This window comes from Delphinapterus leucas, chromosome 2 (genome assembly GCF_059928025.1).
Source record: "Delphinapterus leucas isolate spDelLeu-1000000601 "Yukka" chromosome 2, BTC_Dleu_Yukka2, whole genome shotgun sequence".
Lineage (NCBI taxonomy): Eukaryota > Metazoa > Chordata > Mammalia > Artiodactyla > Monodontidae > Delphinapterus > Delphinapterus leucas.
In genome coordinates, this window is record NC_143130.1 from 167913501 (window position 1) to 167935300 (window position 21800).

The 21800-nt window shown below is 40.4% G+C and overlaps 1 protein-coding gene across 3 annotated transcripts in view; it reads right to left on the minus strand.

The window, feature by feature from the left end:
• The window catches only part of NRDE2 (NRDE-2, necessary for RNA interference, domain containing), a 46266-nt gene that overhangs the window by 23199 nt on the left and 1267 nt on the right, over nt 1-21800 (minus strand). Inside the window, exons 1-4 of one of the 3 annotated variants that reach the window (XM_089908115.1) lie at nt 14216-15726; nt 8259-8367; nt 6800-7033; nt 3597-3746 (exon numbers count right to left, since the gene is read on the minus strand). In XM_089908115.1, coding sequence (XP_089764241.1) covers nt 3597-3746; nt 6800-7033; nt 8259-8367; nt 14216-14273 — 551 coding nt within the window. In that variant the 5' untranslated portion in view covers nt 14274-15726. Of the gene's footprint in view, nt 1-339; nt 428-3596; nt 3747-6799; nt 7034-8258; nt 8368-14215; nt 15727-21800 lie in introns of those variants that run through there. The other 2 variants (XM_022576291.2, XM_030761936.2) reach the window with 2 other exon arrangements.

Genomic DNA, 21800 nt, shown 5'->3' on the forward strand with positions numbered 1-21800 from the left:
TACATTATTAAGTATCAACTTTCAGATAATGTGCATATGCATATATTCATATATATACATACACACATCCTTTTTTAAAATAGCTGATATATAGCTTCAGGCTTTCCTCCCTACTTTTAAGCATTTCCCCATACCATTAGTTTTAGAAAATACAATTCTTATTGGCTTCAAACTGGTTCATTGGAAGAGTGTGTCATAATTTATTTAACCATTTCCCTACTGTTGGATATTAGGTTCTATACAATTTATCACTTATCACAGAACCTTAATAATTGGACAGGACCTAGGATTAATGCAATAGTTCCCCAAATAAAGGCACTTTTCCTATAAAATCCTTACCAAATAATCAGCTAGTCTTCACTTGAATAATTCCAGAGGTAGGGACCCTCACTTTGTTTGGAGGTTCAGTGAATGATATCACATGTATCTAATTTAAATAAATTCAGATATAGGTACTTAGTCACCTCCCAAAAAAAAAGAGAGAGAGAGAAAGAAAGAAAGAGTGAAAGAAATGAAAAGAAAAGAAAGAGGGAAAGGGTTTGGGAAGAGAATATGTTTAAATCAAACACGCAGTTCTGTCCTGAATCCACTCAGTGGGTCTGAGCCCCAGAGTAAGCTGGACTGAACAATATGAATTTGTCTTTCCTTTGGCGAATTCAATTCACACATGCCTTCTGAGTTTCTGACTGCCTAGGTCCAAATTCCAACTCCACCATTTACTAGCTGGGTGACCATGATCAAGTTTTAAAAAACAAACAAACAAACTGTGCCTCAGTTTCCTTGTCTGTAAAACAGGGATAATAACAGTACCTTATTCCAGAGAATTGCTAGGATGATCAAAAAAGTTTATATATGTAAAGTCCTGGGACTTCCCTGGTGGTGCAGTCGTTAAGAATCTGCCTGCCAATGCAGGGGACATGGGTTCAATCCCTGGTCAGGGAATTAGATCCCACATGCTGCGGAGCAACTAAGCCTGTGTGCCACAAATACTGAGCCTGTGCTCTAGAGCCTGCGAGCCACAACTACTGAGCCCACGCACCACAACTGCTGAAGCCCGCACGCCCTTGCTCTGCAACAAGAGAAGCCACCGCAATGAGAAGCCTGTGCACCGCAACAAAGAGCAGCCCCCGCTCGCCACAACTAGAGAAAGCCCACATGCAGTAGCAAAGACTTAACGCAACCAAAAATAACTAAATAAATAAATAGAAAAAAAATTAAATTATATATGTAAAGTCCTTAGCCATACAGTAAGGACTAGATAAGTTTAAATTATTATTATTATTTCATACAACTTGGCTCCTAAACTTAAGCCAATTATTTCATCTGGTATATAGCCAAAGAAACAATCATCTCTTCCAAAAGTGGAGAAAAAACTAGCTGAACTTCACTGACAGATAGTATACTAGTCCTATGGAATTTTCCAAAGGTAATTCTGACTTGTTATACACTCACTTTAGAAGCTGACCCTTGCTTACCACAATGCTCCAAAACACACCACATCATTGCTGGGATGCTCGCACTCTTAGATCGCTTTCATGCTGAGCCAAACTTCCCCTCACTGGTCCTGGTTCTGCTTCCCAAGTTACACAGGACATTGCCAACCCACCTTCCAAAAGACAGTCCAACAAAGCCTACAAAACGACGACCATATCCCTGACAGGGGCCAAATACCCACAAGCCCTCACCTCCTCCTCACACGATGGCCTTCAGCCAAGTGTCTGCTCACCTTCCTCTCAATGCTCTTGGTTTGTCAGTATCCCTCTTAAAAAGTGTGAAAATTCAGTACCTGACACAGTATTCCCAACATCCCCTGAGCAGCTCAGAGTGCCATGGGACCAACACCTCCTCAGACCTGGACACTAACAGTTGTACAGCTATTAATCTGGGCAAGACTTGCCTCACTTAAGTTTTAGTAATTTACTAGGAAATCACACCAATGCCCTAAGCCCTTTGTAGTAGTCTCTTTGCAGTTTAGATTAACAAAGTTGTCTTTAATTACTCTTCCTGAGCTCTGGGCCATTCATTAGCAGAGGCTCAAGAGCCACTCTCTGTTCCTATTTTTTCCTTTTTTCAATCTATTACTAAATAATAATTCTTTCTATTTGCACACCAATTTCTAATTTCATAGCAAATATTTTTGATATTTGAGTGTAAGGCACAGCAGGCGTTACAATTCCCAATTTACAACTGAAGAAATGGAGGCTCAGAAAGGTTAAGAGACTTGCCTGGGATTACATTACTAGTCAACAGCAAAGTCAGAATGAGAACCAGAGTCTTCTGTTTCCCAGCCTAGAAAATGCCCTACCACCCAACCTGTCTCCTCTTTTTGTGGACAGTGGAAGAACATCTGAAGTCAGAGAAATACAGGTTTAAACCCCAACTCTCCTGCTTCCTGGTTGTATGACCTTGAGAAGGTACTTCATCTCTGAGATTCCTTTCCTTGTTGGTAAAATCAGAGTGCCCCCTCCTCATGGAGCAGCTGTGAGGGTCAGACAGGCTAGCATCAGTGAGAGAACACGCACAGGATCATGCTACATACTTCATGCCAGGCCAGCATTTGCTGTGTATCCCCACATCTGCGGCATGAAAAACCGCACAGGACTTTAGGAAGCATTAAAATCATTCTAAAAATACACAAATACACTTTATATATTAAAGTCATTTACTCCCTGCCATGAGGTTTTAGTAGACAGTATGGAGATACAAATATGCACCAAAAAATAACTGATATAAACTCATCATAGAGGAAATTTTAGTTGGAGTTGCTTATGTGGCAAGTTACAGTGTCAACAATGAGTGACAACGTGACTAAAATGTGGAGGTGCAGCAAAGTAATGGGAACTAAAATTTACTTTAAAAAGTAATTAGCCCATGAAGAATGATAATGATCTTCAAGGCCTCCTCTTGGCCGTATATTCCATGATCTCTACCTTCAGTTTTCATTACCTATAAGCTGTTTGGGAATAGAGACTGTGTATTATTGTTCTTACAAAGTACTAAGTGTCTAAAGAGTTTACTGAGGATTCCAATATTTCTGATTGACAGATTAGAGGAGAAAAGTTTAAACTCATTACTGAAGCAAATACCATCACCTGTTTTTACGATTATCTGGTGACATCTGCATGCTGGAAGCAGTTTGAAAAGGTCATTACCAGTTAATGTCATTTTTTAAAATAGCACGTGTGCGTTGCAAGGGGTGGACAAATAAAAGGCTTTTGTAACTTTTAAGAATGGCATATTATAGATTAGCCCAAATGGTTCACGGATAGTCACAATTATTTCAAGGTATTTTTCGGTTCATTCATTCTACAAATATTCACTGAATACCTACTATGCCAACACACTATGCCAAGCACCATGGCTAAATAAGATTAATCTGACCTGGGTCCTGATCTCAAGGTTTAAAATTTTATTTTAGAATGTGAGATTACTCACCTTCTATTGTATATGCTTACACAACTTAACAGTGGATAAGTCAACAGAGTCGATGGGGGATGGGGGGAGGCAAAGAGACACAGACAGTGCTGAGAGAGCACAGAGGAGAAGGAAGTTCCCTCCCACCAGGGAAAACCAGGGAGCGCTATCACGATGGATACCTTGCTACATCTCCTCGGTAAAGAGACTTATACTCCCAGTTTGCAGGATCCGGCTTCTTATCTGTTCTGAAGGTTTCTCCCGTCAGAGCCTGGATGTCCTCAAGCCAAACAAAGTGACGTCCAATATCAGCAGTGGCATTATTTTCTTGACTGTGGGACAAAGGAAGGCGAACAAGGGAAGGGGAGAGGCGCTTAGAAATCTCCCAGTTACATATCTCACGTTTCAGAAATGTGAAAGTTACACACTTCAAACTCCATACAGCATCAAGCACACCTAAGTACATAAAATGTGCACATGCCATAAAAATGGGAAGAGGACTCCTACTCTGGAGAAAGTTTTAAAATACAGAGCAAAAACTGTCAACACTAAGTGACCCTTTACCAAGAAATGTAGTCAACTTATCCCAGAAATACAAGTGAAGGACATAGGTGTTTTTTTAAAAAATAATTCATTTAAATGATTATAACTTGATTTTCAAGTATATTTATAAGCAAGGTTTTTTTTAAAAAAAAAAAGAAAGATAAGGCTGCCCTAACTTTGCCTAACTTTCTTGAAAAGTGCTCAGATAATTTATTCCAATTAAAAACTTATCAACAACGGCAACAAAGCCACAGTTCTGAATGCTTCAGTCTTGCGTGCTACTTAGGTATGATCTAAGTCTCGTTTTTATAGTCTGGGCTCTGTGTAGGGTGTTTTGCCTATACGTCCGGACCTCTATCTAAAGGGCAGAGAGTCCACTATAAGACAAGACCCTTATTTATCCCTTTGAACCAATTTGTGACTTGGCAGACTTTCAGATACAAAGGGAACCAGTTCCCTAGGAGTCACAGAAGAGGGAGGTTTTTTTCTGGCATCTAACATCTTTCTTCCTCTAAAGAAAATCAGTTCATAATGCTGCTGACACAAGAAGGTGCCAAAGTAGTCAAAACAGCCATTAAGTGTTGTTCCATCTTTGCTTTTCGGCTCTGCCCAGATAGAAATAAAGATTCTAAAGGCCTCTAAATCATTCTTGGCTGGCAACACAAGGGAATGGTATTTCAGGCACACAAAGTAGCTACTCAATAAATATTTGTTGAATGATGCATCTCGGGTTAAAACACATGGTGATTTTTAACACATTCCCCTCCAGAACAACTGTGGAGGGTTTTCTGAGGACAAAAACTGAAAGGGGCAGCAACGGGAGAGAAAGAGATCGGTGCATTCCAGAAAGAAATGGAAAGCCAGTGCGGAGAGGGGGCGGGAAGGGCCAGGCTGCCGACCACCCCTGGGGAGCAACAAGCCCTCATTCCTCCCCTACTGGGTACTGTGGTCAGGAAGCAGGCTGTGGTCTAGGCTGTGTAAGAGGAAGGATGCGCCTCCCCCGAAGGTGAAAAAGAGCTCATCCTAGGAGACAAAGGTCAGTTATAAGCTGTGACCTCTGGGGAAGCTGTCCCTCGATCACCCTGAAATAGAGTCCCATATGGTATGCAACCCACCCCTCCCTCCAGGCCGCTTTCCTGACCTCACGGAAAGACTCTCACAACTCAGTAGTATCTTACTCCCTGTCTGTACAGAAACAAACGATGCTTCCAGGCCACCGTCCCTGCATGAGTGAGTAGTGAGAAAGTAAAAGACAAGAACAATCCACTCTGATCTTAATGGGGATATTCTACAAAATATCAACAGACTTAAAAATGCTGTCTGCATCATAAAACTATCAAGAGGCTGTAAAGATCACCTCTGATGTGGTTAAGCACAGGCTGAAAATAACTGTCTTTCAAGTTCTTATGGTCGTTCCTGTACAGTTTCAGGAAATCCTTTAAAACTCATTTTCCTCAGCCATAAAAAAGATAGTTAAAGATGAGTCTTCAGAACACACAGCAATTAATGTATTTTGCTTTGAAGACATACTAAAAAAGCAACAATATCAATGGTATATTCATCCATTCATTCATGCAACAAAAACGTACTTGAGCATTTACTCCACATCAGGCCCAGTGCCAACCGCTGGGGGGACTCAAAGGCAAGCAAGGTGGGGTGGTTCCCGCCCACAGAAATTCAGCCAAGTTCGAAACCTTGCTGCTAGACTCCTTTATTCCTTCCTCCTCTAGGGTTGCAGGGATAGCACCTGAGACACAGAGAAGGCTAAATAAATCTGGGTCCTCTGAGCCACAGAGGACTGCGGCATTCTCCAACACTGATCTGCTGACAAAAGGGTCCCGGAAGACTACGGTGTCTGCCTCTCTGGAGACTACAGGCCGGATTCCAGACTCACTCTGACCAGAGCTCTCACGGACATCAATGGGACTTCTAAGCACACCACAAGAGCAAATAATCCCTGAAGAGTCGCAAAGTCTTAACAGCACTAAGTTTTTTCAAGTATGCCTTGGACAGGACTTAAATTTTCTCTCTTCTAGACCACATGAACAAAGAAAAGAAAAAAAGTTAAATGAGGAATAATAATTCAAGTAGTTTCACCACATAACCACCTGTCTCACGCATGGGAAAAGTGCCTCCCTATGTAAGAGGAAGTTAGATTAAGCAGAGAGGAAAAGCACCTGCTCTGGGGTCAACCTGTAGAACACCTGGAACACTATGCTCAGCGTAGACAGCAGAGCGAAACATGGGGAGAAAAAAGGCCCCTAAGGAAAGGAAATGCTGTGGTCATGAGCCATTCTACACCTTTAACACAGTGGTTCTAAACAAATGTGAAATAAGGACAAAAGCAATGATTATTTTTAAGTGCTATATTAACCTTAACCTGTGTGTGTGTGTGTGTGTGTGTGTGTGTTATGCACACAGGGGTTCTGATGTGAGTGACTGAAAGGAAGACATATCAAGAAAGAGAACGAAGACATTCTTCTTACTCGTTACAAAAGCGTGTAAAGCTAAGTAGTGACCTGGTTCACATGCCCACTGTAAGGCACATCTGCCACCTCTCAGAAATCCTGTAGACTTTTTGTCTGAATCAGATTTGACACAATCGTTACTGTGTCTAAATAATATTTCTCAAATAAAATCATGGTCCTATTTTTTTTTTAATGAAAGTTTTCTTTTCTTATGTTGACCTAATGATAGAGCTCTTTTTGTTTTTTTCCCACTTTACTGAGGTATTTATTGACTCCATTTTGATTGAGTGGCTAAACAAGTCATTCAGATGTCTAACTTGTGGCAACGATCAAGGGAGAAAAAAATCATAGGTATCTGAGAATAGAAAACCTACTTCGGTTTCTCTGATTCCTTTTTACTGCTTCTGATGCTTCTGGAAGATATGTCTTTTTCAGAATCAGTATATGACTCAGATCCACTGCTACTTGACTGCCCACGTTTTCTCTTGGTTTTCTTGCGGTGCTGATGCTTCCTTTTCTTCTTTTTCTCTTTCTTCTTTTTTCTGCTTGTTTGTTTGGGCTTTTTGTTAGTGTCACTTTCATCTGAAGGCTCTGAATTCAGAGGACTCCTGTTTGGGAAAAGCAACATTAGAATTATTTTCAAAAGAGAATTAGGGAAATAATATGTAAGTAAGTATGCAAATAAACAAATATGCAAAAGGAAATTCTATAAATGCCCACACAGACTTACTATGTGCCCATACATTATACAGTACCTTCCTGGATTGCAACTCATCTTAAAGATTTAAGAGTTGGACCTAAAATAACATCAGCCGAAGAAATTCTAATCTTTCTAAGATTTCTAAGCTTGTAAACCTATATTTTCATAGCTATATATTTTTAAATTAATCTACCAGTTATTTTATCAAATACAGTATTTTTTTTTTTTTTTTTGTGGTACGTGGGCCTCTCACTGTTGTGGCCTCTCCCGTTGCAGAGCACAGGCTCCGGACGCTCAGGCTCAGCGGCCATGGCTCACGGGCCCAGCCGCTCTGCGGCATGTGGGATCTTCCCAGACCGGGGCACGAACCCGTGTCCCCTGCATCGGCAGGCGGATTCTCAACCACTGCGCCACCAGGGAAGCCCAAATACAGTATTTTTTAATGCTATAAAAGGTTTATTTTCAGTCTTACATATTATGCCAGCATATCCTTAATGCCAAAAAAAAAAAAAGGTTTAACTCTGGTCCTTGTTTTTTAAAGTTATAATGAGATCTTCCTCATTACTCCCTCTCATGCATTAACTATTCTCAATTTCTAAAAGCTTCCTACACTTTTAGAGTACATCATATTAATGAGACCATTTGGCCTATATTTGTGAGAGAGCTCATTTCTCAATCCAGTGATCTATAACAAAATTCTTTCAAAGCTGGGTACAGATGCGTGCCATTTTGCTTTCCCCGAAGTTTTCATGAGGTTTTATCCTATCCTTCTATTTTTGCATGCAACTTCTATCTTTATGCAACTAAAGAAATATCTGAATTACAATATTCTAAAGGTTACTAATGAGGTTAATAAAGTTACTTAAGAATCACAATGATGCCATTTCCCTTGTGGCCTAATTACTGGCAGTAACTGTGTCAGGTACTTGCCACTCCAATGGAAAGGGAAAAAAAAGGATAATCTGTTAAGAGTGAGATAAGGGAAAATAGTCAAAGATTACCTCATTACATCAGGTAAAAGGAAGAGTTTTACTTAACTCTTTTATCACAGGGTTTTCTATGGAGCATCATTCAAACTAAGCTATAGATGGTACACTGACAAAGACTAAAAATCCACCTATCAAAAAAACTACCTGGTCAGTAGCGACTCTTCAGAAACAAAGGCTGTGACCTCTTCAGTTTGTTGGCTCAGAGATGTTATGGTTCCAGCACAAAAGCTTGGGTTGCTCAGCCAGTCTAATTCTGCACATGGGCAAAAAGGAGAAAAGATCAATGAAATTAGCTCAATAGGATTTCTAAAGCAGGAAATCCATCTTACCAGCTGACATCTTAATTCACAGCCAACGTCAGCCAGACATTTTGAACAGTCCACAGAAGCTGAAGGGAATCCATGAAATTGTTATTTCATAGGGCATGGGGCTTTAACACACTCTAAAATATTTAAAACTGAAATCCTCCTGTGATATCAAGCTGTAGCTTAAGCAAAAGCCATGTAATAAGCATGGCCTAAAATACAACAAGGCTTTACGTATTCCATCCACACTCTAATGAGCATGAACGCTTCCAAAGCATTAGGTTTTAATGACCCCAAATTTGATTTAAACAATTCTGAAAAGTTAAAAAAAAATCAAATCATGCATAGAAACCCACCAGGCTTAACATTATTCCAGAAGATTCAGATATTTTTCTTTAAAAAAAAATTCCAATGTTCTTAGTATAGTAACTTAACATAAGCTTTTCCTTGTAACAGTACTCTGTGAAAATAAAAACAGAAGGTGTCAACTTTTTAAATTAATGCTAAAATTATATAAGATGTTAATAATGATTATCTCTGGACAGTGAGGTTAAATGTCCAAAATTTTTCTTCTTTCTGCTTATCCATTAATTTCTAACTCTTCTATAATGAACTATTTCTAAATTACTTATTTTCTAACTTTTAGGAGTCTTGGCTGTGAAGGAAAGAAAAAGAATGGTGGCAGCAAGGGGGCCCACGGTGGTGTGTGTATTTTGTCCTGCTTTGTTTTAGGATGGGAGGCCACAGCATAATCACATGCTCAGGAGAAAGGACCCACAAAATGGCTGAAGTTAGAAGAGAGAAGGGTTAATTACATGTTTTAACAGTTGTACTGGGATATAGATTATATACAAGGTTCACCCATTTAAAGTGGACAAGTCAGTGGTTTTTAGTATATTTAGAATTGTGCAACTGCCACTGTAAGATAATTTTAGAACATTTTCATCATCCCCAAAAGAAACCCCACACCTATTAGCAGCAACTCCCCATCACCCACCTCCTGCCCTCCGACTCCCACAACCAGCCCTAGGCAACCACGAATCTACTTTCTCTCTCCATAGATCTGCCTATTTTGGACATTTAATATAAACAAGATCATACAAGGTATGGTCTTTTGTAACTGGCTTCTTTTGCTTGGCATGTTTTCAAGGTTCATCCATGCTGTACCATGTATCAGTACTCCATTCGTTTTTATTGCTGAATAATAATTCCATTTTATGGCTATACCACATTTTATCCTTTAACAGTTGAGGGACACTTGGGTTGCTTCCACTTTTGGCTATTATAAATAATGTTGCTATGAACATCCAGGTACAAGTTTTTATATGGACATATGTTTTCAGTTATCTTGGGCAGATATCTAGGAGCAGAATTGCTGGGTCATATGGTAACTCATGTTCAGCATTTTGAGGAACTGTCAGATTGTTTTCCTAACTGGCTGCACCATTTTATACTCCCATTAACAAGGTATGAGGATTCCAATTTCTCCACATCACTGCCAGCTTGTTACTCTCTTTTAGATTACAGTCATCCTACTGGGTATGCTGTTTTCTCACTGTGGTTATGATTTCCATTTCCCAGGTGACTAACGATGTTGAGAATCTTTTCATGTGTTTGTTTGTTGGTCCTTCATATTTCAATAGAAATAGTTATTCAAATCTTTTTCCCATTTTTTAACTGGGTTGTCTTTTTATTATTGAGTTGTAAGAGTTCTTTATATATTCTGTATTCTAGTCCCTGGTGGTAACTGCATCTTAGTGAAGAGGGGATATCGGAATGTATGCTCCATGATACAGTACCTTATTTTATTCACTGCTGTATCCCTAGCACTGAGAGCAATGCCTGGCATACATCAGTAGGAGTTTAATAAATATTTGTGGAAAAGAGGGGATGAAGGAAGGAAGGAAAGTTCCTAAAGAGAAAAGGTACATTGAAAAGCAGAAGAAAAAGGGAAAGAATAGAGGGAATCTAGCTTATGAAGGGCTTTACTGTAGGCCAAGCAACAGGTTAAGCACTTAATTTACATCTTTTAATCCTCACAACAACCCTCTATAGGAGGTACTACAATCTTCATTGTACAGAAGAGGAAACTAAGGCTCAAAGGGATCAAGTAATTTTTAAGGTCATACTTAATAAGAGTTAAAAGAATTCTTCATGCAGTCTTTCTTCTATCGTCTCCTTTTTCCTTCTGTGGGGTTCCCTTCCCTTGGGCCTAATTCCTGGCAAGAGGTATGTGAAAATAGTTCCTGTTGCTCACTGAGATCACAATTATTTTCACAATAATTGGATTCTATCATGAGCAAAGGAAAAGTGGGAAAAAATGGAACAAACAATATGCCAAGGAGAGATGCTCTCAAAGAAGTCCATTATATTTTTACATAAATATCTGGATAGTGAGGAGAGCTTGGAGGAAATGTAAAGAAATAGATACGTTAAAACAACAAAGTGTGTAGCTCTCCAAAGTCCTTCAGAAGGTACAAAAAAAGCTTTTAAAGGATGCATTTAAGGCTTTGCCACATGGGACCACTGTGGGGAGAGAAAAAAAGTAGTTTATAAAGAACTAAAACTCTTGGGTTTTGAACTCAGATCATCACTGACCCTCTGAGTGACCTTCATCTCAATCAAATGACCTTTTATAGGAACAAAAGGTATTTTTACCTGATAAGAAGTTGCTGCTGCTTTTTGGGGGGTGGGAGGAGGGAGGCTATCATATTAGCAGTAACCATGTGTGGAATATTAAAGTAATAATCATTGGGTGTTAGGCCTAGAAAAATTTGGGAGATCACCTAGTCCACAGATTTTCAAACTTTCTTAGCCAAGGAACTCACTGTTCAAGCACAATCTTTCAGAGAAGTTCAAAATGCAGAACAGAAAAAGCAGGATGCCCTTGTTGGGGGCTCACAGGGAGGGAGCAGGTCCACAAAGGCTCACTGGAGCACAGCCTGGATACCCTTTCCTCATTTACAGATCAATAGCCAGAGGCTCAAAGAAGTTAAGTCACACACACATCTGAACCTGGATCCGGGATCCTCCATCCCGCCCTCTCTAACCATGCCATGGTGCTAACTCTTCACCGCCTCAACTAAGGAGCTGCTTTTCCTAAGTCTCCCTGCAATCGGTACAGGGGGCTACGACAGCAATCTTCACATTGTAATCTCATTATCTGCACGTCAAGTCTTCCCATCATATTCTAAGCCAAAGGCCAACAACTCAAATCCTTACAGGGACCAGATGAGTAATGATTACTATGACACTATCGAGAGTGACAACAGAAAAAAAGAAAACGACAAAAATATTCTTCCAGCCAAACAAATATACCAACTGGTTTACAACTCGTGCATCCAAGTTGCCAGCTTGCCTCCACTCCCACTCCCTTCTTCCCAAACCAAAAGAAACATGAGGGCAGGAGCCATGACTATTCACTCCTGTATTCCCAACTCCTAGCACAGTGCCTTGGTACAAAGTAACTGGAGTCAATAAATATTTGTTGAGTAAGTAAAGTGAATGAGGATCTGAATCATATCTCTGCATCCCTGTACCCCCAGCACCTAATTTACAGGGCTGAAAAAATTTGATTGTTAAAAGCATGCCATTGGGGCTTCCCTGGTGGCACAGTGGTTGAGAGTCCGCCTGCCGATGCAGGGGACACGGGTTCGTGCCCCGGTCCGGGAAGATCCCACATGCCGCGGAGCGGCTGGGCCCGTGAGCCATGGCCGCTGAACCTGCGCGTCCGGAGCCTGTCGCTCTGCAACAGGAGAGGCCACAACAGTGAGAGGCCCGCGTACCGCAAAAGAAAAAAAAAAATAGCGTGCCATTATCTAGGTATAAAGTACTAATTTATAATTCTTCCAGTCTTCATTGTAAATTCAGATTTAATCATTAAAGAATGGAATATTTACTATGTGTCCAGGCACAGTTCCAGGCTTTGGAGGCACAGTGGTGAACAAGTCCCTGCTCACGTGGTGCTTATACTTAATCATAACATTAACTGTTCATGTGATACATTTGCATTCTTAAATTTTAATCACACAGAATCCTGGAAAGTTATCTGAGATCAAAAGATGCTTTATTAATCAGATTGCAAAGTCCTTTTCTATATTTGCTTACATCTTCAAATAATTTACAAATACCAATTTTGTATTTAGATAACCGTGCTAATACCAAGCAGGATGTAACACGTCACAGAGAAGACTAGCAGGATACCACATGCCTAGGGCTTAAGACAGAGAAGATGACTAGCTAACAAACCTTTTGTCCCAGTAGGTTGGTAAGTAAATCACAGGTTGAAACTTACCTGGAAATTAGCACCCTGCTATACACATACACACATCTAAGAAGGGAAGAAGAGTGGAAGTATCAGGCAGAAAAACCACTTTAGAACTACTGCCTAACAAAACCAGGCAGGTATCTACAAAAATCACATCATGTGTAATTTTACAGAAAAAAATATAATGTATCATCACTGAATACTTCAAGCTGAAATGCTTTTTGCGATTATATAAGTTTATTATATAATTCTATTTCTCCATCACTAGTGAAAATGCTTAAATTCAATTCCACTATAGATGGAGGGAAGAAGGAATTGTCATGAATAGATTTAAATTTTAAAAACAAATTTTGGGGGGCTTCCCTGGTGGCACAGCGGTTGGGAGTCCGCCTGCTGATGCAGGGGACACAGGTTCGTGCCCTGGTCCGGGAGGATCCCGCATGCCGCGGAGCGGCTGGGCCCGTAAGCCATGGCCGCTGAGCCTGCACGTCCGGAGCCTGTGCTCCGCAACGGGAGAGGCCACAACAGTGAGAGGCCCGCGTACCGCAAAAGAAAAAAACACAACAAATTTTGGGGGCTTCCCTGGTGGCAGAGTGGTTAAGAATCCACCTGCCAGGGCTTCCCTGGTGGCACAGTGGTTGAGAGTCCGCCTGGCGATGCAGGGGACACGGGTTCGTGCCCTGGTCCGGGAAGATCCCACATGCCGCGGAGCGGCTGGGCCCAGTGAGCCATGGCCGCTGAGCCTGCGCGTCCGGAGCCTGTGCTCCGCAATGGGAGAGGCCACAACAGTGAGAGGCCCGCGTACCACAAAAAAAGAAAAAAAAAAAAAGAATCCACCTGCCAATGCAGGGAACACGGGTTTGATCCCCGGTCCGGGAAGATCCCACATGCCGCGGAGCAACAAAGTCTGCGCCACAGCTACTGAGCCTGCGCTCTAGAGCTCACGAGCCACAACTACTGAGCCCGCGTGCCACAACTACTGAAGCCCGCGCACCTAGAGCCCATGCTCCGCAACAAGAGAAGCCACCGCAATGAGAAGCCCGTGCACCGCAACGAAGAGTAGCCCCCATTCACTGCAACTAGAGAAAGCCCGCGCACAGCAACAAAGACCCAACACAGCCAAAAATAAATAATTTTTTTAAAAATTAAAAAGGTAAAAAAATAAAAACAAATTTTGAACCACAGGTGGATAAAATATCCTTGTTCTACACCCATTCCCCATTTATTAGGCTTTCCCCTGCTTTTCCAAAGTTCACTTTATGGCACTTTCCTCTTATGAAAGACCTTCAACTAGTACCTATTTTCACTAGCCAAAATCCGAAGAGGATTTTCGCTTTTACCAAAAAAAAAAAGGCGAAAAGCAAAAGTAGCCTCCAGTGTTTGTCTTGCAGCGAGCCTTCAGAGAGGCAGTGAGCACCCCAAGAAGCAACAGTGGCCTCACCAAGCTCCTTCCCCAGGAAGGAGCTCAGCATCAAGCCGCCATAGCTTTGAACTATGTCTGTGAGTATCTGTGCTTTATCCTGATTTACTCTGTGCATCCGTTAGCAAGATGTGTCCTGAAGTAACTGTTTCTTCACTGTACACCATTTCAGCTTAGGACAGGTTTCATCGGAACGCTGCTCTGCCTTCAGATAGTGGGGGAAACCTGTATAACAAAATAGCACTGATTATGAGTTTACGTGAACTCAGAGGGAAGCACCACCCCTTCAGTGATAATTCAAAAGACCTTTCTAGGGCTCTACAGCATATATATTAGGGAAGGGGGTTATTCCTTTAAAAAGAATGAGCCAAGCTCTTTGTTTTGATGGAAACACTTGATTCCTGACAGAATCTGAGAGCACAAGCATTCGTACAAACAGCACCGGCAAACATGACTAAACTGCATTTAAGACGGTGAGTACAGAGAATCTAAGCAAAGTCAGCCTTTCCACAGAGTTAAGCTACAATTTGAAGAGACCCAGGGATCCCAAAGGTAATGTTTAAACAACCAAACCCCAAAGTTCCAATATCACACTGTGGTTTATAATACAATTTCCGGTGTCAGAAGGACGTGCGTTCAAACACTGGCTTTAAAGTTCATTAGTTGTGCAACTCGGAACAAAAAGCCTAATCTCTCCAAGTCTTCTCCTTTCATCCAGCACCTTTTCCCTGAGAGCCAGGCATGGACAAACCCAGGACAGCCCTCAGGGAGCGGACACACTGGCACTCATTTACATGCAATTAGACAACGCCAAGATAAAGAAAAGTTACAGGGTATAATGAGAGCACACAGCTGGGTTCCCTAGTCCAAACTAGGTACGGATCAGAGAAAGCTGCCTGGGAGAACAGCTCAATAAGACCTAAAGGATGAGAAAAAAAGCAGGCAAATATGCTCCTAGGAAGCATCTAGGCAGGGGAAATGGCTTATACAAAGGCCTGAGAGTGAGAAAGCATGACTCTCTGGGAAACAGGAGGGAGCTGCTATGGCTGGACCACTGGGAGTGAGGGGGCGGGAAGCAAAATGAAGCCGGAGAGGTTCAGGGGCCTAAAAAACCCTATCAGAGTTTGTGTTTACCCTAGGAGCAATGGGGAAATGCTTGAGTTTGTGGCAAGGGTGACAAAATCAGGCCTAGGGTTCAAAAGATCAGCAGCAAAGAGTAGTGTTTAAGCACACACGTTTTGAAGCCAGACTGCCTGAGCTCAAATCCTGCGTCTGTGCCTGTTTCCTCCTCCCTAAAAATGCTGACAATACCGACTTCACAGGGTTGTTATGAGGATTCAGTGACTTAATATGTATTTGTAAAGCATTTAGACCAGTGAATGGCACATAGTGGTCTTTTTTAATTTATTTTTTTATTGAAGTATAGTTGATTTACAATGTTTTGCCCATCTCTGCTGTACAGCAAAGTGACTCAGTTATACACATACATTCTTTTTCATATTCTTTTCCATTATGGTTTTTCCCAGGATACTGAATATAGTTCCCTGGGCTATACAGTAGGACCTTGTTGTTTATCCATTTTATATACAATAGTTTGTATCTACGAACCCCAAACTCCCAATCCATCCCTCCCCCACCCCCCCTCCCCTGGCAACCGCAAGTCTGTTCTCTATGACTGTCTTTCTGTTTTGTAAGTCAGTTCATCTGTGCCATATTTTAGATTCTACATATAAGTGATAGCATATGGTATTTCTCTTTCTTCTTCTGACTTACTTCATTTAGTACAATGATCTCTAGGTACATCCATGTTGTTGCAAATGGTATTATTTCATTCTTTTTTATGGCTGAGTAATATTCCATTGTATATATGTGCCACATCTTCTTTATCCATTCACCTGTTGATGGACATTTAGGTTGTTTCCATGTCTTGGCTACTGTGAATGGTGCTGCGATGAACACAGGGTTGCATGTACCTTTTTGAATTATAGTTTTGTCTGGATATATGCCCAGGAGTGACATTGCTGGGTCATATGATAGTTCTATTTTTAGTTTTCTGAGGAACCTCCATACTGTTTTCCACAGTGGCTGCACCAACTTACCTTCTGACCAACTTACATTCCCACCAACAGTATAAGAGGGTTCCCTTTTCTCCACACCCTCTCCAGCATTTGTTATTTGTACAGTTTTTAATGATGGCCATTCTGACCAGTGTGAGGTGGTACCTCATTGTAGCTCTGATTTGCATTTCTCTAATGATTAGCAATGTTGAGCATCTTTCCATGTGTCTATCAGCCATCTGTATGTCTTCTTTGGAGAAATGTCTATTTAGGTCTTCTGCCCAGTTTTCAATTGGGTTGTTTGGTTTTTTTGCTGTTGAGTTGTATGAGCTGTTGGTGTATTTTGGAAATTAAGCCCTTGTTGGTCGCATCATTTGCAAATATTTTCTCCCATTCTGTGGGTTGTCTTTTCATTTTGTTTATGGTTTCCTTTGCTGTTCAAAAGCTTGTAAGTTTGATTAGGTCCCGTTTGTTTAGTTTTGTTTTAATTTCTATTGTCTTGGGAGACTGACCTAAGAAAACACTGGTACGATTTATATCAGAGACACATAGTGTTTTTAAATAAGTAGCTTTAAAATTCTGGCTATGGTGTGGAGAGTGGTTCAGGGAGTGACTATTTAGAAGGCCGTTGTAATAATCCAGGGGATGACTGTGGTGAAAATTATGCAGTGGCAGTGAGAATAGAGGGAAACTAATGAATTTAAGAGTTATTTGGAAGGACTGGATGAAGAACTGAATGGAGTGAACAGGAAGTTGAGGTATGTGTCTAAGTTTTGGCCTGGGAGAATGGTGGTGCCATTTTCTGACATGTGCACACAGGAAGAAGAGCAGGTTTCAGCTAAAAAGACAATGTGTGTAGTTTCTTCCCCCAATATAAATAATAACCTGCTTCATATGCCTCATATCTTCCAGCCCAACTCTGTCTGAATATTCAACCCCCAAGCAACAATGTTTTAGAGTAGACAAGCCTAATAAATCTGATGGTGTAGAAAGAAAAGCTCGAGAATTGGAGGGATCACACACTGAGGTCTTTCTGCTGCTCCTAACACAAGGGAGGCGCTGGATACCTGTTTGTTGACAGAATGAATGTTACTGAATTTAGCCTCCCCAAAACACTTACTGAGCGTGATGCCTGCTTAAATCCTGGCCTAACTCTTAACAGTACCGAGAGAGCGGCGAACAGAGCCTCTCTCACTTGCTTTGGTATTGCTCATCTTTCCTGTCCAGGAGTTTTTTGTTTCTGTTTTTGTTTTTAATTGAAACTCTGCACACACCAGTACTAACACCATCTTACATTTTTATCACATTTTATAGTGTAAGGCCAAAAGTACAGTGCTTCTATTTTTAACAGCAAAAGACCAGAAACAGTCAAAATGTCCTTAATAGGGACTGACAGAATAAAGTATGTGACATGCACACTATGGAGCTCTGTGGACCAGTCAAAAGAAGTGAGGAAGACTTCTATACTCCACTGTAGAGTGATGTCTGGGATTTTAGGTAAAATGCAGAATAATATGCATTTAAGAAACAGAAGTGTGGGCTTCCCTGGTGGCGCAGTGGTTGAGAGTCCGCCTGCTGATGCAGGGGACACGGGTTCGTGCCCCGGTCTGGGAGGATCCCACATGCCGCGGAGCGGCTGGGCCCGTGAGCCATGGCCGCTGAGCCTGCGCGTCTGGAGCCTGTGCTCCGCAACGGGAGGGACCACAACAGTGAGAGGCCCACGTACCGCAAAAAAAAAAAAAAAAAAAAAAAAAGAAAAAAAAAGAAACCGAAGTGGAGGGGGGAGGAGAGATAAATTTGGGACTTGGAATTAACAGATATACATTACTATATATAAAATAGAGAAACGATGAGGACCTATTGTATAGCACAGGGCACTATATTCAATATCTTGTAATAACCTATAATGGAAAAGAATCGGAAAAAATATATATATATATATGTATGTATGTATAACTGAATCAATTTGCTGCATATCTGAAACACTGTAAATTAACTATACTTTAATAAAAAAACAAAAAATTAAAAAAAAGAAACAGAACGGAAATGTAGTTGCTCATGTTAAGGAGGAAAGAAATGGAAGGATATCATTGATTACTAAAAATTCTAAACTGTAAGGGAAAGTTGGAGAATTGAGATGGAGGTTTATTCTCCGAAAATAACTGGGTTATACGTATTTTCAACTTTAGAACCATGTAAATGTTTCACAACATTACAAAACGGGACCAAATCAAAAAGAAGAAAAACACAATCCCCCAAAGTTAAAAACAAATATACCTAATTGTATATCAAATTGGTAATGAAACCACACAGAGAATTATTTCAAGTGAATTTAAAACACAGTAATTTGACAGCACACGGGTTGTGGGATACAGCGTAAGGACAAAGAGAACCATAAAGAAATAGTGAACTATTTAGTATTAGCCATATTACTATTGTTATTTTGGACCTATACATAATTGGACTAATGACACTAAGAACTAATATTTTCAGCATAAGAGGAAATGAATATAAATAGTAAATCAAAGAAATCAATTAAAAATCTCATAATCTTAAACTTGGATTAGAAATATCAGTATGAAGTCATGATGTATTTTTTCTCTTTCTGGTTCTGGCCATTGAAAATGTTTAGAAGTAATGACAACCCAGTGCCATGAGTACTCCCAACATCCAATTTGTGGTTTTAACATGCCCATACCATTTTCCACTAAAAGAAACCAGGGTTCCTTTAAGAAATGGTCAATTCCAGGCCATAATAAAACATGTAAGCGATGAGCTCTGAGCAGCTTTTAGGGCAGAAAGCAAGGAAGTGATTAAAGACAACGGGTTTATGCTAAAAAGACACAGGCCCAACTTGATCGAGGCCCCATTAGCCAAAAATGGGACAATTTGAGCATTAGAAAACAGTATTCGCAATGGACTGAAATATAAGTATGTTAAAATTTCATGAGTTCATAATTAAAGGGGGTGGGGGGAGAAACACCTCACTTGTCACCTCTAAAAGTTGCCAAGACCCAAACTTGTTATTCTGTAAACTGACAAAAGGAACAAACCAAGTATTCATCCTGTCCTTCCTGCCTGAACTGTATTTCGGGGTATCCCAACAGTGTTGAGAAAAAGTTCTTTATAGGATAACTGACACTAATAAATATAGGAGGAATGCTAAAAACGGAAAATACCCATTTTGTAACCCCAATGAAATGGTGGATCTAAGCAATAATCATAAATGGCTGCAAAAATCATTAGGTGAAAGACTGATGGGCAGCTTCATAATGGATCAATCAGGCCATGCAGGAATCCACTGATCAATCTTACTACTAAAAGGGAGAAAACTGGACAGCTCATCTTCCTGATTTGGCTCAACAGCAAGTGCAGAGCACACCCAATGAGGTATTTTCAACTAAAAAAATTGTACCTGAATCTAATTAACTCTCTACATCTAACTACCAGTTTACAGGAAATGCTAGGGTAGAGAAGCATGTTAAATGACACCATAAGGCTTTGGTGGGAAATGTCTATAGGACAAATGATGCAGTTTCCTCAACAAATCACAAGGGAAAATAGAAGGGAGGGAGAAATTGTTTTATATTTTTTAAAAAGACCTAAGAGACATATCCAAAATGCAGTGTTGGATTTCTTTGGATACTGACTTGAAGAAACCAACTGTGAAAGGCCATTTTTGAAACAACTCTGGAAATTTGAACATTAACTGACAATTAGATGATATTAAAGAATTATAGTTAATTTCATTATGGCTAATAATGTTGTGTTTAAATTTTTTAAAATACAGTACTTTATAAAAAGCTCTTAACATTCTCTAACACCATACACAAAAATAAACCCAAAGTGGATTAAAGACCTAAAACGTAAGACCGGATGCTGTAAAACTCTTAGAGGAAAACACAGGCAGAACACTCTCTGATATACACTGCAGCAATATCTTTTTGGATCCACCTCTTAGAGTAATGAAAATAAAAACAAAAATAAACAAATGGGACCTCATTAAACTTAAAAGCTTTTGCACAGCAAAGGGAACCATAAACAAAACGAAAAGACAACCCACAGAATGGGAGGAAACATTTGCAAACAATGTGACCGACAAGGGATTCATCTCCAAAATATACAAACAGCTCATACATATAGCTCATATTGATACAGCTCAATATCAAAAAAGTAAACAACCCAATCAAAAAAAAAGAAAAAATGGGCACAAAATCTAAATAGACACTTCTCCGAAGAAGACATACAGATGACCAAAAAGCACATGAAAAGATGCTCAGCATCGCTAATTATTAGAGAATTGCAAATCAAAACTACAGTGAGGTATCAACTCACACCGGTCAGAATGGTCATCATCAAAAAGTCTATAAACAGGGCTTCCCTGGTGGCACAGTGGTTGAGAGTCCGCCTGCCGATGCAGGGGACACGGCTTCGTGCCCCGGTCCGGAAAGATCCCACATGCCGCGGAGCGGCTAGGCCCGTGAGCCATGGCCGCTGAGCCTGCGCGTCCGGAGCCTGTGCTCCGCAACGGGAGAGGCCGCGGCTGTGGGAGGCCCGCGTACTGCAAAAAAAAAAAAAAAAGAAGTCTATAAACAATAAGTGCTGGAGAGTGTGTGGAGAAAAGGGAACCCTCCTACACTGCTGGTGGGAATGTAAATTGATACAGCCACTATGGAGAACAGTATGGAGGTTCCTTAAAAAACTAAAAATAGAACTACCATATGACCCAGCAATTCCACTACTGGGCATATACCCTGAGAAAACCATATTTCGAAAAGATACATGCACCCCAGTGTTCACTGCAGCGCAATTTCAATAACCAAGACATGGAAGCAACCTAAATGTCCATCAACAGATGAATGGATAAAGAAGATGTGGTGCATATATACAATGGAATATTACTCAGCCATAAAAAAGAGTGAAATAATGCCATTTGCAACAACATGGATGGACCTAAAGATTATCGTAGTAAGTGAAGTCAGAGAAAGAGAAAGACAAACACCATATGCTACCACTTATAAGTGGAATCTAAAAAATGATACAGATGAACTTATTTACAAACCAGAAACAGACTCACAGACTTAGAAAACAAACTTACGGTTACCAAAGCGGAAAGGTGGGGGGTGAGGAATAAATTAGGAGGTTGGGATTAACATATATACATTACTACATATAAAATGGATAATCAACAAGGACCTACTGTATAGCACAGGGAACTCTACTCAATACTCTGTCATAACCTATATGGGAAAAGAATCTGAAAAAGAATAGATATATGTATAACTAAATCATCTTGTTGTACGCCTGGAATTAACACATTTTAAATCAACTACACTGCAATATAAAATAAAAATTTAAAAAAACAAAACGAAAATAAATAAATTTAAAAAGAATAAAAAGTTCTTTTACAATCATTACCCCGATGCTGGGTACCCAGAAGATGTCCAATAAACACTGGTTAAGATAAATGACAAGAACAACACTCCCCTATAAACCTGCCACTTCACCCTCCCAAAATAAAAGGATTAATCCTTGGCCTGTTATTCAAGTCAGTACCATCCCTCATCACCAGTTCCAACCATATTTCCCAAGGTGCCTCCTTACACCTCTACATTTCCAGACAAATTGAACTATCTG